General features: G+C 35.5%; 1 protein-coding gene across 1 annotated transcript in view; it reads right to left on the bottom strand.

Annotated features, from left to right (window-relative positions):
• Positions 1–14852, bottom strand: part of ELMO3 (engulfment and cell motility 3) — a 1057243-nt gene that overhangs the window by 300462 nt on the left and 741929 nt on the right. The window contains exons 14-15 of the mRNA XM_044081425.1: positions 13029–13137; positions 11233–11369 (exon numbers count right to left, since the gene is read on the bottom strand). Of these exons, the coding sequence (XP_043937360.1) occupies positions 11233–11369; positions 13029–13137 (246 nt within the window). The remainder of the gene's footprint in view (positions 1–11232; positions 11370–13028; positions 13138–14852) is intronic.

Genomic DNA, 14852 nt, shown 5'->3' with positions numbered 1-14852 from the left:
TTAGTAGGCCAGTGCCTACTAAATCTTGAAGGTTGCACTTGTAAGAAATCTTTCACAGTTTGCATAGATTTAGCCTTATCTTCCATCTTTTTTAAGGCTTCTTCAGCCTTATTACCAAAGAGACAGTCCTGTTGTAAAGGAGCATCCAACAATTTTGCTTTAACATGATCAGGCAGAGTTTGCTCTTTGAGCCAAGCATGCCTTCTTAGCACAGAGCCAGTTACAGCAGCCCTGCAAGAGGCCTCCAAAGAATCAAAACCACATTGCAAAGTATGTTTTCCAACTTGTTCAGCTGAATGCAATAAATCCTGTAAATCTTTATTTTCCACACAGTCAGAAATTAACATAATTTTCTGTTTAAGCAGTCCCATGATATGCTGCTGGTATTTAAGCATATGAAATTGACAGTTTAAAGCCCTGATTGCCAAGGTTGCAGAAGTGTAAACCTTCTTACCCCATCTATCCAGCGCCCTGGAATCTCTATCAGAAGGGGTAGGATTTTTAGCGGTAGAGGCCTTAATGCCCTTGGGACCCTGAGAAATGGTTTCAGGATCTGCAATAGGATTTTTGAAAAGGAATTTGTGGGAGTCAGGAACCCTGTAGTATCTGTCTGGCTTACAAGGAGCCAGAGGCAGAGAATCAGGAGCCATACTAGATTCTGAAAAAACATCATCAACAATGTCTAGGACAGGAGGTATAGCCAAAGGCCTATGTTGAGGAAGAAGAAGAAAATTCCTAAGTCTCTTTTTAGATTCAGAGAAATCCTGAATTTATCAGTGGAAATGTTCCAGTAAGGTATGTAAAGTTTCCCCAAAAGAAAAATCCTCAGGGGGAGAAGCAGAAGGAATGGAATCTTCTGCATCAGAGTCCTCATAAGTAGGTATAGACAAATCCTGTTCATTAGAAGAGTCAGGAGAAATAGAATCCTACTCAGAAGATTCATAATCAATGTCTTGCCTAGGCCTCTTAGAAGGGGGGGGGGGGTTGGCTACCCCTGATCAGAGTAATTAAATCTTCAGCCACTTTGATAATTTGTTTGTTAGGCATAGGGGCCTGCACATGTGGCCCAGGTGTTGGTATTTTAGACATAGATTTATATGTTGGCCTTAGTTTTGAAGATGGCGTTGGTCTAATATACAAATCTGTAGGCCTGAACACACTCTCAGAAGGCGGTGCCTGCACATCGGCTCCGGACCCATCCAAGGTAGAGACACCCACGGGTTCCATAACTGAAGCATCTTGTGGCATACCAGACTCTGAATGGGTCTCAGTAGAGGCTAGCGAATCAGAAGTAGCAGGTATCAGGGGCTGCGAAAGCATCTCACTGAGTACTGGCGAACTGGCGACTGGCTCAGGAGAAGCACTGTCGTCAGTTTTGGACCTCGACGGCCTGTCTCTGTCTTTTTCTTTGCATTTTTCAGGTATTCTGGTAGTCGGATTGCTAACCAATGACATTTCTGGATAATTAAAGCATGATCCAAAATATTTAGAAGCAAAAATATACCGACGTTTAATAGTGCGTTGATTAAATTTAGCACAAAACCTACAGCAAGGTACATTGTGGTCAGGGCCTAGGCAAGGAATACAGTACAAATGAAATTCCTTATGAGGTATTTGCTTCCCACAAGTAATGCAATTATTAACTTTTACTGACATCGGTAAGGAGCAAGAAAAAGTATCCCCAGTGGGGTACTTAGCTTTTTAAATGAAGACTTCGGTTCTGAAACTCGAAAACGAAAATTTCAGTAGTCGGCCGACCAGCACTTGCAAACTGCTTCTGCTTCGGGCACGGCGTGGCAAGAAAGACTGATGTAATTGCGTCAGCTGCATATTTTATACCCCTGACGACCTAACATCATGGAAAAAGGGAAAGCAACTGACACAGGACCCAAGACTTTGCTAATCAGGCCGACTGAGGGCAACCTGCCAGCAGATTACCCAAATGTAATGACTGCAACAGTGAAACACGAAGAACATATTTGAAATGGTGGCACACTGCAAATAAATGTACACAGCACAAAAAACTTTTTTGAAAAGCTGTACCTTGACTGCACTTTGCAATATAACTATACTTTGCACACAACAAACCCTTTGAAATAATTCCACTGTAATAAAGCACACACTCTGCAAACACTTTGTACACTCTGAGATACTTCGAACAACTCTAGTTATGCTTTGATTGGCTTCAGTCAATGCAAAATAGTAGTTTGTGCCCAAAACATGGTCTTTTACTAAAAACATGCAGTCATCTTGCTTTTTAAGCTTATTTTGCCCTTTTTATTGTACTCATTATGCCCATTGAATCTCTTATCATGCTCATTATACTTTTCTTGTGCTTGTTTTACTTTAGACATGCTCGTTATGTAAACCAAAGGTAATTCTGAGCCCCATATGAATATTTCTGTTTGTTTTATCAAATGTCATGGTTTTGAATATTTTGTTTAATTAATAATGTGTTTTGTGCTTTTTGTTCGATTAATAATATGGTTTGTGCTACTCATTTAATTAATAATGTGTTTTGTACCTTATAAATGCTCTATTTTATTTTTTTTTGCAAAATAAATCATTTGTGCAAGTTTTGGTTACCTGAAGTTTTGTTTCTGGCCCTTTTTATTTGTTTGAGCTCTATATCACCCAACCTGCTCAATCTACCTTCACCTTCAACTCTGTACCTCATGGCTTGAAGAAGTTACACTCTCAATCCTTGTTTTGACACCATGTCGCTCATCCAGTCAGGATAAAACAGACAAACAGTTTTGGGTTCAATTCAAGCAGCTTTAGTACACACAAACACATCAGGAATGAGGCTTTGTAATTTAAACTTAAGTAAACTTGTAAACAGACTAACTACGTCACTTATGCATGTTAACACTCTGGCTGTTCGCTCAAAATGGCACTGCTGCTTGCATGTGGTATTTACATGCACCTGCCTACATCTGGAAATGCTTCTTAAAGGTACAACACATGGTCTGTTCTACAGTAAGAGCATTTGTTCTTATTAACAAAGAGACATTTTGTGACATTACAGTTGAGACTGCTTTTCCAATGGAAAATTTCTTGGAGAATATGACAAAAAGAAAGGCTGTAACCCATTGAATCTTTATATGATAAAAACATTTAATATTTTTATTTTTATTTTATATTTATTGACCGGGACAGTCCAACTGGATACATGTCCATTTTCAGCGGAGGCCCAGGGAGAAAAGCTCCAAGGTACAAACAGAAAGACATTACATAAAACTTAAAACATGTTAGTAACTGTCAACAGTCTATAGTAGTAAGAAAGTTGTACAATTTAAAAAAAAAAGGTTAGATAAGGTAAAAATCTTAGAAATTACAATCCAGTAGAGTAGTCATGAAAATGTTACCTTACAATAATAGTGCAAGTACTAGTCAGGCTTAGAGCAAGGGCATAGCCAGTGTGACTTAAAATACTGTTTTAGGCTTTTCTTGAATTGACTTAGGGTGGATACTAAGGTAATGTCTGCAGGAAGGTTATTCCAAATTTTACCAACAGAGTTGGTAAACAGAAAGGCACCAGCTGAGTTGTTGATTTTGACAGTTTGGAGAAAGAGTCTATTAGAAGAACGCAGTGCTCTGAGATTGCTATAGGGGTATATAATGTTTGAGTGCAGGTGTAGTTTCAGGTTGGTTCAGTACTTTATATGCCACTGTAAGCTGGTTATCTTGAATTAGGTAAGGCAGTTCTAACTACCCAAGAGATTTTAGGTTATTACAGTGGTGTGTCCTATAGGGCATACCGGTTGCAAATCTGGCAATGTGATTATAGCAACTAGATAGTTTGAGTTCCATTTTATTTAGGCTGCTAAGTAAAGGGGAAGCATAAAGTAGAGTTGAGAGTAAGTGAGAACGGGCAATGGCAGTTCTGGCAGTTGGGGTTAGGAAAGGTTTGATTTTGTAAAGTGACCCAAGTTTTTTATTGATGGATTTAATAGTATTATTAACATGCATGTCATACTTAAGGTTATTATCAATGTTGACACCTAGGAGTTTTGTAAAGGAGTCAGGGGATATTGTGGTACCATTATTAGACTGTATGGAGAAGGATAAGGCATTGTTCCTACTAGTGGGGGAGAAAAGTAGCAGCTTTGTTTTATTAGGGTTTAGGATCAGATGATGGTCAGATAGCCAAGTTTCCACTGTGTTAAAAGTATTCTGGGATAATGTCCACAGATCTGACTTGGAGGAAGCTGAGCATATCAGAGTGGAGTCATCTGCATAGTGAATACACGTTGCATCAGGGATGACAGTGTAGAGGTTGTTAATAAAAATGGAGAATAGAAGGGGTCCCAGTACAGAGCCCTGGGGGACTCCCCAGGGTATTAGGTAGGAGAGTAGATAGTTTATTCTGCCATAGGACAGCTTGTTGTCTACCATTCAGATAAGACTGTTACCACTGGAGAGCTAGATTATCGAAGTGATTAGTTTTCAGGATATAAAGTAGTAGTTAGTGATGTACCATGTCGAACGCCTTAGAAAGATCCAAGAAGAGGGCTGAGGATAGTTTATTATTGTTGCGGTTATGTTTTATGATGTTAGAGAAGGCAAGGAGGGCTGAAGTGGTGCTGTGATGAGGCCTAAAACCATGCTGAGAGTTAGCCAGTTGATTGTTCTGGATAAGATGGTGTAGTAATTGTCTGTGGATGCATTTTTCCATAATTTGGCCAATGGTGACAATATAGCTATAGGCCTGAAATTAGATAATTCAGTGGAGCTACCACCTTTATGGAGTGGTATTACATAGGCTATTTTGCAGATGGAGGGGATGGTGGCTTCTGCTACAGTTTGGTTAATTAGAATAGAGATGGGGTACGCTATGGCATTAGCAGCTTTTTACAGATATTCTATTGGGAGAAGATCAATTGATAAGAGTGGTAGGTTTTAATTTTTTGAGTAGGGCATGAATAAGAAAATTAATGCACAATTTCAAACAGAGATGGAAAGAGAGACTTTGAAAGAACACTTGAAAACTTTATGTACAGATGTACTGGACATTGCAAAAAGTTTATGATAAAAGTGGGTTATGGACTGGTGGATGGGATTGTAATACTGTGCTAAAAATAGAAACAGAAAAATTATGGGTCTATATTAAAAGCATGAAAGCCCTAGTCACGGAATACTAAAACACTGACACATATTCCGTGAACCGCGAATACACCGAATGCCCTAAACCATGAAATTCAAAAACTCGAACCGTCATAGTTGTCCCACCCCACTGCCCACTACATACTACCTACCCAAACAAGCTAAATAAACCACATACATACACTAACCAAAACCCTACTTCTAAACCCTATACTAAATCTTGCATATACCACCATGTATGCACTTACCTTAACCCGCACTCTAACCCTAAGTTCCGTAACTATTGCACACTTACCTTAAGAAGCTATACCCAAACTAAATAATCCAATAAACCAAAGTCAAGCACCTTGAATCCAAAAGGTGGCAAACCGGCTTTAATAACACAATCCAAAGCAGTCAAAACACATACATGAGAGATCCACAAAAAAGCGCAAGGAATATTAACGTTCACAGTTTAAATGTCATTTTCGTCATCAACTTCATCAGATAACAAGTGTATCAGTCAGTTAATATTTTTATTTAGACAGGGACACTTTTAACCATTTCATTATTGCTATCTTTTATGAGTTTTTGTGTATGTATTTTAGTACTGTATTGCACTTCTATGTCATCGAACAAAACAGGACATTAATTGTTTTAATTTAACAAGAAAATTCATTTGATTGGTTTAAATGTTAATAATTGACCCTATAAAAGGGATGATGACTGATACACTTGTTATCTGATGAAGTTGATGACAAAAACGAGACTTAAACCGTGAACGTTAATATTCCTTGTGCTTTTTTGTGGATCTCTCGTGTATGTGTTTTGACTGCTTTGGATTGTGTTATTAAAGCCGGTTTACCACCTATTGTATTCAAGGTGCTTGACTTTGGTTTACTGGTTTTGTACTGGCACTATCCGTTTTTTGGTGTTTTTAAACTAAATAATCCACACACATACACTTAACAAAACCCTACTTCTAACCCTACACTAAATCTCACATACATTACCATCTATGCACTTACCTTAACCCGCACCCTAACCCTAAGGTCTGTAACTATCACACATTTACCTTAAGGAGCTATACCACAGAAGGGCCAACCATGACAATTCGACGTTTCGGATTTCGTGCTTCAGGATGATCAATGTTTTCGCGATACGAGGAAGACGTGTCAATGTTTACGTATTCGGGTAAGTACACCTTCGTACTTCTAATATAAACCCAAGAATTATACATATACCAAGCATGATAAATATGGAGGAAAATTGGCAGGTCATAAAATACTGGGGCAACCCAAAAAACATGTTTTTTTTTTGTGGAAATAAAGGACATTGGATAAGTAACTATGATAAAAGAAACATTTATATTTGTGGCGAAATGGGACATGATGCAAACAAATGTGAAATGAAATATAACAAAATTGTCATTTATGGATGGATTGCAAAATGAATATAAGAGTAAGGAAAAAGAAAAACAGAAGAAAGGAACAAAAAGATGACATTTTAGAAGTAGTAGAAATAGAAAAAAATTAAATAAGAAAAAAATAATAAACAGGTCATAGAACAAGGTTCAGAAATAAGTGGTGAAGAAGACATAAAATGGGGGATAGTAAAAGAAAATAGAAGTCTACTGATAAAAGGATAAAAGAAAAAGAAAATTTAAATGGATAAGTGCAAAAGAAAAATGAAAGGAAATGGATGAAAAAGAACGCATACAATTAATGATTGGTCATAGGTATAATGGTTAAGGTGTTTGACTCAGAGGCACAAGATACCGTGTTTGATTCTCACGTTTGGAATGGAAATTGGCTAGGCTTAGAACTTACGAGACCATGAATTTAATGAAAAGAGAAAATTAAAATTTTAGAGTGCTTTCTCTAAATGTGAATAGTATTTCGAATATAGTAAGAAGAATATGGATTTTGGAGTGGTGTAATACATGTGATGTAAATGTAATTATAATAGAAGACACACGATTTTTAACAAACAACAGAGAAACAGAGAAACTATAGGGAGGAGAGATAATCTGTGATTTGGGAAATGAGAAATATTCTGGAACAGATGTATTCTTTACAAATACACTAAAGATATTAGATGTAACTTTAGAAAAAATGGTAAGATTAATCATTGTAGATTTAAAATGGAAGGAACAAATATATAATTATAACATTATATGCTTATACTAATTATAAAGAAATGGAAATCTTATTTCATCAGATTTTAGACTATGTAGTGATAAATATGAATATTATAATAACTGGACACTTTAATTTTGATTTAAGAGGCAAGAGTAAAATGAAAGGAAATGATATAACAAAAATATTAGAAGTTATAAGACGTGGTAAGTTAAAACTTTGGGGCAAAAATTCATCGACTTACAAAAGGGGTATGCACAGAACTGAAACACATTATTTTATAGTATAAGAAGGTTTAGTTACAGGAAAAGGGGAGGTAGTTGAACTAGAATTTTCTGATCATCCTGCAAAATGTCTAGAGATAAAGAAAAAAAAGAATATATAAAATAGGCAAAGGAATAAAATGGATAAATGATACAGCATGCAATGAAGAATGAAAGAGATTAGTAATATAGTTATGGAAAGATCATATTACCATGAGAACATTTTATAAAAATGGTTTGAATGGTGGATGATATTTAAGGAAAATATAAATGACAGTATAATGTGAGAAAAGTACAGAAAGAAAAATATAAAAGAACATATAACAATGCATTGAAAGATTTAGAATATAACGATATAAATATTTTGACAAAGAAAAAGAATGACATGAAAGAAATCCAGGAAAAAAATGCAAGGATTGTTATATAAGCAAAGTTATTTTTACAAGGAAAAAGAGAAGAAGTATTGAGTTACTTAAGCAGATTAGTAAAATAAGATGTTAGTGTAATGAGAGAAATAAAAATGTAAAAGGAGAAATAGAAACTAGTCAGGAAAAGACTACAAATAGTGTAGTACAATATGTAAAAGAAATGTTTAAAGGAAAAAAGAAGGTAGTGAAGAAAATATGTAAAGTAAAAATGTTAACAGAAAAGGAGAATAAAGAGTTGAAAGATATTTCTTTAAATGAGCTAAAGTATTAGGACAAGTAAATATAATATTCGCTGCAGAGCTAGATAGAATAGGGCATGAAATGATTACAAATATAAGGGACTGGCAAAAAACTATTCTTTAGAATGGTTAAATGAAGGTTTTATGTATAAAGACGTATATAATGGAATATTAAAATTCATATGGAAGAGGAAAGAAATAAGACAATTAAAAACTGGAGAAAGATAGTATCTAATAATAATGATTACAAGAGCTTTATGAAAATAATACAAAAGAGATCTGAAACTAAAATGTTAAATATTATGGCAGACAGTATACATAATATAAAGGGGAAGGGTTGACAAGAATTATTAATGATAGAAAAATTGTGGATGATATTATAAATAGAAAAGAAGAAGGGAAAATTGTGATAGGAGACAGTAATAAGGCATTTGATACAATTGGACATGAAATCTTATGGGTAAAAATGAATGAATATAATATTAGTGAGAAAGCCAGGAAATTATGCATGTCAGTGTATAATAATAAAGTAAAAATACTTGTAAATGGCTGGATAAGCCAAGAGGTACATATAAAGACTGATGTAAGACAGGGATGTCCAATGAGTTGCATATTCTTTGGATTAGTTAACACCTGAAAGGTTAAGAATTCCACTTATTTTAACATATACAGATGACATTGTAATAATTGCAAAAAAAATGTGGATAAAAGAAGTAATAATGAGTGTCTAGAGGTATTAGGGATGACTTTAAATAAAGAAAAAAGTAAAGGTTTAGGTGATGTAGTAAAGATAGGGGGGTATATATTTTACAATGAATGAAATTGCTGTGTTAGGTATAAAATTTGGTAATAAAGATGTACGTAGAATTCAATGGAAAAAAAAGCAATAGAAGAAATTAAACAAACCTGTCTTTTCTGGAGACCATATAAATTATCATTCAGAAAAAAAGCTTATTTGACAAATTCAGTACTGATGGGAAAATAGCATACTTAGCATGTACGTATGTTGCCAACAGGTTTGAAAAGGGATTATTGCAGACATTTTTTAATTTATACAGGGTTCTACATTAAACCCAGTAAAAAGAGGATTTTGTATGTAAATAAAGAGAAAAGGTTTAGGGTTAAAAAACCCAGTGGTACATGCTGCTTCATTAAATTTGTACAAGGTGTTAAAGAGGTTAAATGAAAAAGATGAGACATTAGTACTAAATTTTATAAAAACAAGCATGATACACTTTGGGGTATGATAACAAAAGAGTAAAAGAGAAAAAGAGTGTACAAATGAAGAAATAAAATGTTACCAAGAAAAAATATTTTTGTGGAAAATAAAAATTGATGATATAGAAAAAGAAAAGTATGGTAGAATGTAATGATAAAAATTTACTATGTAAAACATGAGGAAATCTGACAAATGAAAACATTAAAGCAATAAAAATAAGAAACAACTGGTGTAATCAGAAAGTAGAATGTCAAAAGTTTTTGTGATGACTGGTACTAGATAAATTACAAGTAAAAGGAAATCTGCCATATAAAAAGAAAAAATATATAATATGATTACATTGTCAAGAAAAAGAAACTATGGAACGTGTTTTTGAAATGTAAAAGAGTAAAAACATTATGGGGAAAACTATGTAAAGAAGACTTTTTCAAACATATAAGAGAAACATATAAAATAAACATGGATATAATTAAACATGGATATTATAAGAATAGAAGTAAAGAATATGCTACAAAATAGATAAAAAGTTATTTTATGTCATATGGGCTATATGGAATGAAAAATAAATGATATTATATTTAATGGTAAATGTATGTTAGCAACAATAGCACATAAAATCAGGTGGTGGTTATGGAAAAATGAGTGAAGGCCTAATAGGAATGAAAATTTAGTATGACTGTAAAGGTAATTATGAATATGTGTAAATAATCTGTACAGCTATATAACCTATACATTTGTAAGTATTTGTAAATATGTAAGTGTGTATAAGAGTTCTTTTTATATATAAATAAAGGACTCTTACTCTTTTTAATAGATGCTCTGGAATCTTTCACATCAACTCGAGCTAACACCAACCCAGGCAATTTTATATATATATATATATATATATATATATATATATATATATATATACACACACACACACACACACACACACACACAAATATATATATATATATATATATATATATATATATATATATATATATATATATATATATATATAAAACACTTGGTAAAATCAGTGACTTAAAGAGCAAAGAATGATGCACTGTACAGATTCACAGACATGTTTTCAATTATGCTAGCGATGTTATCATAGGTTTGTCTCTGAAAAATAAATATAAACACAGGTACAATGTCTGAAAACTAAAATGCTTGTCACTGCAGTCTCCCAGTTACTTTGTCAAACATCTTAGTGTTAAATTTTGAAATGTGCAGTATGTTACATAACATAGCCTATTAAGTACAGAATACAGCCTGCAAATGTGTGCTTAGCAATTGTAGAAAAAAAGCATTCAAAATGATACACAGATGCAGTTTAACAGTAGTACAACATTGATACAATATCACTACACCTTTAACCAAATTAAACAGGATCAAAGCATAATGCAAAATACATGATAATATATGTTTATACAATGTCACTTTATACAAAAGAAAAGGAAAATATTTAGAGTCTGCCTTGTGAAGAAGGCATTAACTCAAGGAATTTGAGGCAGTGTGAGATAAACTAGAGCAGAGAGTTCCCTCTACCGCTGTACTACTCTGAAAGAGTTTGTTACAAATGTAGTTGATTGTTGATTTTGTGTGTGTGTGTGTGTGTGTGTGTGTGTGTGTGTGTGTGTGTGTGTGTGTTTTGTGGGTGTTGAAGGGGGTTGTTCCAGCATACTATAGCTAGATGATACAGGTCTCCATGGAAAGGGACAATTGTGTTTTGTGTGAGTTTCTTACACAAAGCCTTAACACACAAGCTAAGGCTCGTCTTTTAATTTAGTTACAACAAAGAGTGTTACAGGGATCACGGTTTAGCTTACTGCTGAATTTTCATGAGGATGCGACATTCTGTCAGCACCTTACCTTGTCAAAGTCCTCTTGGGTAGCTCTCATTTCCTTCCATGTTTTATTCAGCAGCTGAATGCAGATACAGAAAACCTCCTCAAACAGATGTTCCTGAGCAAAAAAAATGGGCAAATAGTCCTGCCGTGTCTCTGAGACTGAAAGACAACAGACAAATAAAAGTAAGAGTCAAAGTGCTACAAGCAACACAAACAAGCACATATCAGGCTTTTCCTAATTTCAGTTTAAGGGTTATTGACAAACACAGCCTCTGCATCATTGTGTGCTCTTCTTCATCATGTTCGTGCCTCAAGTCAGCCTCCTGGAGTATTCTAATGACATATTTTTAATCCTTCTTTCCTAAGGTAGACCATGCATTACCAACCTTTCAGAATATCTCCTTAGTGAATTTCTATAAACCGTTTAATAATCTACTAGTGAAATGAGGTAAGCAAACAAAAGAAAAGAGATCATGTGCCAAATTCATAAAAATTAGCATGATGTGTATACCTCAGGGTAACTTTTAGGAATTCAGAGACAGGCCTGCCACAGTGCTTTAGCAAGAAGACATGCAGCACCATGGTGGGATGCCCCTGTGGCTGTGCTGCATGCTAATGAGGCAGTCCATAGAAAAAGCATATGCTCATTAGCCATGCGTCCTCCACCAGAAATATCTGTATAAAGTTGCATGACTACTTCCGGCTGCTTGTGTAACGAATACGGACAAAAGGCCATGTTCACCAGTTTTGAAAGAGGTAAATGCTTGGGGGTTTAGGGTAAGGTAGTGATGCAGGGTTTGTGTATGCATGTGTGCCTGTTGGGTGTTAGCAGTAGGAGAGTTAGTCAGGGTGTAAGTGTGTGTGTGTGTGTGCGCGCGCGTGTGTGTGTGTGTTTATGAATGGGTTCATGGATGAGTGTGTCTGTGAGAGTGATTGGGTGAGGAGTGGGAAATCTTTGTGTATGTGGGTAGGTGAGTAGGGATGGCTTCCACACACCCCTTGGTTAAAGTGCAGTGCCTTCAACCTTGGGTCGGGGGAACCCCACTAGTCATCAGGAATATGTCTTTAGCTATGTGCCTTAAAAGCATGCAAGGTCAGGGGAACACTGCATACAAGGAATTACTCTAAATAAAATGCCTGAAAAGCAGACTGGGGGATACTATACACTAGGGAGAACTCTTTTACATCTTGTCCCTTAAAGGCATATAGGAACCACTAGACAGCGGAGATAACTTTGAAGAAGTGAGTTGGGGGATACTCTAGAGACCAGGGATGCTCTACATGGTGTGCTTTAAAGGCATGTATTTAAAAAAAAATAATTTTATGGGGAAACACTAGTCACCAGGGATAGGTAGTATGCCTTAAAAGACACTACAAAAGATTTCAATCTTGTACCCTTCCACTTCCTATGCAGGAAAGTTGTCCTCTGTGCCACCACTAGATAATGAGAGTACCATGTTAAAATAAATGAGTGAGGATAAAAAAAGAAATGAGTACAAAGAGAAGACAGGGATTTGAACCACATGCCCTTGGCACACAAACCACCAGCATTACACACTGCATTAACTGATCTAACAGTAAAGACTGACTGTAATCATCAGTGTATTACCAGGGCAAAGAAAAGTCAAACTGAAAACACATCCATTAACAACAAATATTTTGACAAATTGTCTAGCAATGGTTCCATTAGTTCTTGGGCTGTTCCCCTTAACTCTGTCTATTCTTTAGTACCAGATATGTATCATTCACTGTCTGTACTGCACTGGCAGCATTTACTAGTTGCTGTAGATGTTACAAGAGAAATATTAACTTAGTTACCTGACTCTCCAATCTGCAGGATTTCACACAGGCTACAAGTCAACTGAATGCTACTACGAGCAAACGGGCACTCATGTTTATCCTCACGACTGCTGTTCTCTAAGACAAACTATAAGAAAACAAAATTTAAAAAATTACACAATATGGAAATGTTTATTGCAGTTTATATAAATAAGCACAGAGAAGAACTCAGAGACATAAGCAATACTGAGAAGCCTACCCCTTATTCCTACTACAGAAGGTATCTTATGTAATATAAAAAGAAGAAGATTTAAGTCATTGCAACCACAGTACAACATATTAAATACATTTGATAGATAACATAAAACCGTTTTGTGTCTACCTCTTATAGATCTTAAAATTTAGTCAGTATTTCACTCTAGGAAGAACACTTTCTAAGAAACTAAGGCAATAGCTGCACCTTGGCTTTCAAAAGAGACCAGGCTTAAAATTAATCTCAGAAATAAAGCTTGGGCTTTATGGCGAACTACTAAACTTCCACATGATCAAATTAAATACAGACAACTTAGGAATGAAACTAAAAAAACACATACTACTTGACAAAAAACAATACTACCACAAACTACAAACAGAAAATCAAAATCACCCTCAAAAGTTCTGGGCAGGGTTAAATAATCTTGTACACCCTGGTCATTCTACTACCCCTGTCCCAGATGCCTTTACCAATAAACCATCAGAAGCAGTCTCTGACAGTTTTAACCGATTCTTTACTGAGACAATCCAAGCCCTAGCCAACCAACTGCCTCTTAGTTTCCATAGCCTAGATAGCTCCACCCTTATAAATCAACCCTCATTTAGCTTCCAACCTGTTGCTACATCAGTTATCCGCACCTTAATCAGAAAACTAAAACCCACCACACTCTCAGCTGACCAACATCCAGCTGAATACCTGCAAATATCAGCTGACACCATTGCTTACCCAGTGTCATTACTTATCAATCGCACTTTAACAGAAGCAAAAATTCCTGATATCTGGAAGATATCCTATGTAATCCCTCTTCATAAAGGAGGTAGTTCTACTGAGCTCTCCAATTACAGGCCTATAGCTATACTCTCTCCTCTAGCAAAGATAATGGAAAAATGTATTCAAAAACAGTTCATGCAACACCTAATTAACAACCACCTAATGGCAGATACCCAGCATGGCTTCAGACCTCACCATAGCACTACTTCAGCCCTACTTGTCTTCTCTAATACCATAAATTTCCATCGCAACAATAACCTTATTTCCTCAGCTCTATTTTTGGATCTGTCCAAAGCTTTCGATATGGTGGACCACCAACTATTAATCAACACCCTACAATCACTTTGTCTACATCCCAAAGCCCTTCAATGGTTTAATTCATACCTAAGTGGTAGAAAACAGGCTGTACTATGGCAGACCAAACTCTCTACCCTGTTACCTAACACCCTGGGAGTACCACAAGGATCTATATTAGGCCCACTGTTATTCCCCATCTTCATCAATGATTTGAACACTGTCATACCTAATGTCAGCTGTATCCAATATGCAGATGACTCTACACTGATTTGCTCAGGAACATCCCCTACAGAGTTACAGTTAACTACCCAGTCTACCTTTAACACAATAGAAAACTGGCTTTCCAATCGTCGCCTGATACTGAATCTCAAAAAGACTAAAATGCTGCTATTCCTTCCAACACAAAGGTCTAGCACCATTAACTTTACAATCAAAGCAAAGGATGGCACAATAATCTCACCAGACCATTCTACAAAACTACTAGGTGTCACTATCAACAATAACTTAAAATTTGACCTACATGTCAATCAATTGATCAAAAC

The sequence above is a fragment of the Protopterus annectens genome, chromosome 8.part0, assembly GCF_019279795.1.
Source record: "Protopterus annectens isolate FY-2018-M chromosome 8.part0, PAN1.0, whole genome shotgun sequence".
NCBI classification, from domain to species: domain Eukaryota; kingdom Metazoa; phylum Chordata; order Ceratodontiformes; family Protopteridae; genus Protopterus; species Protopterus annectens.
This window is presented reverse-complemented; position numbering and strand designations above follow the sequence as displayed.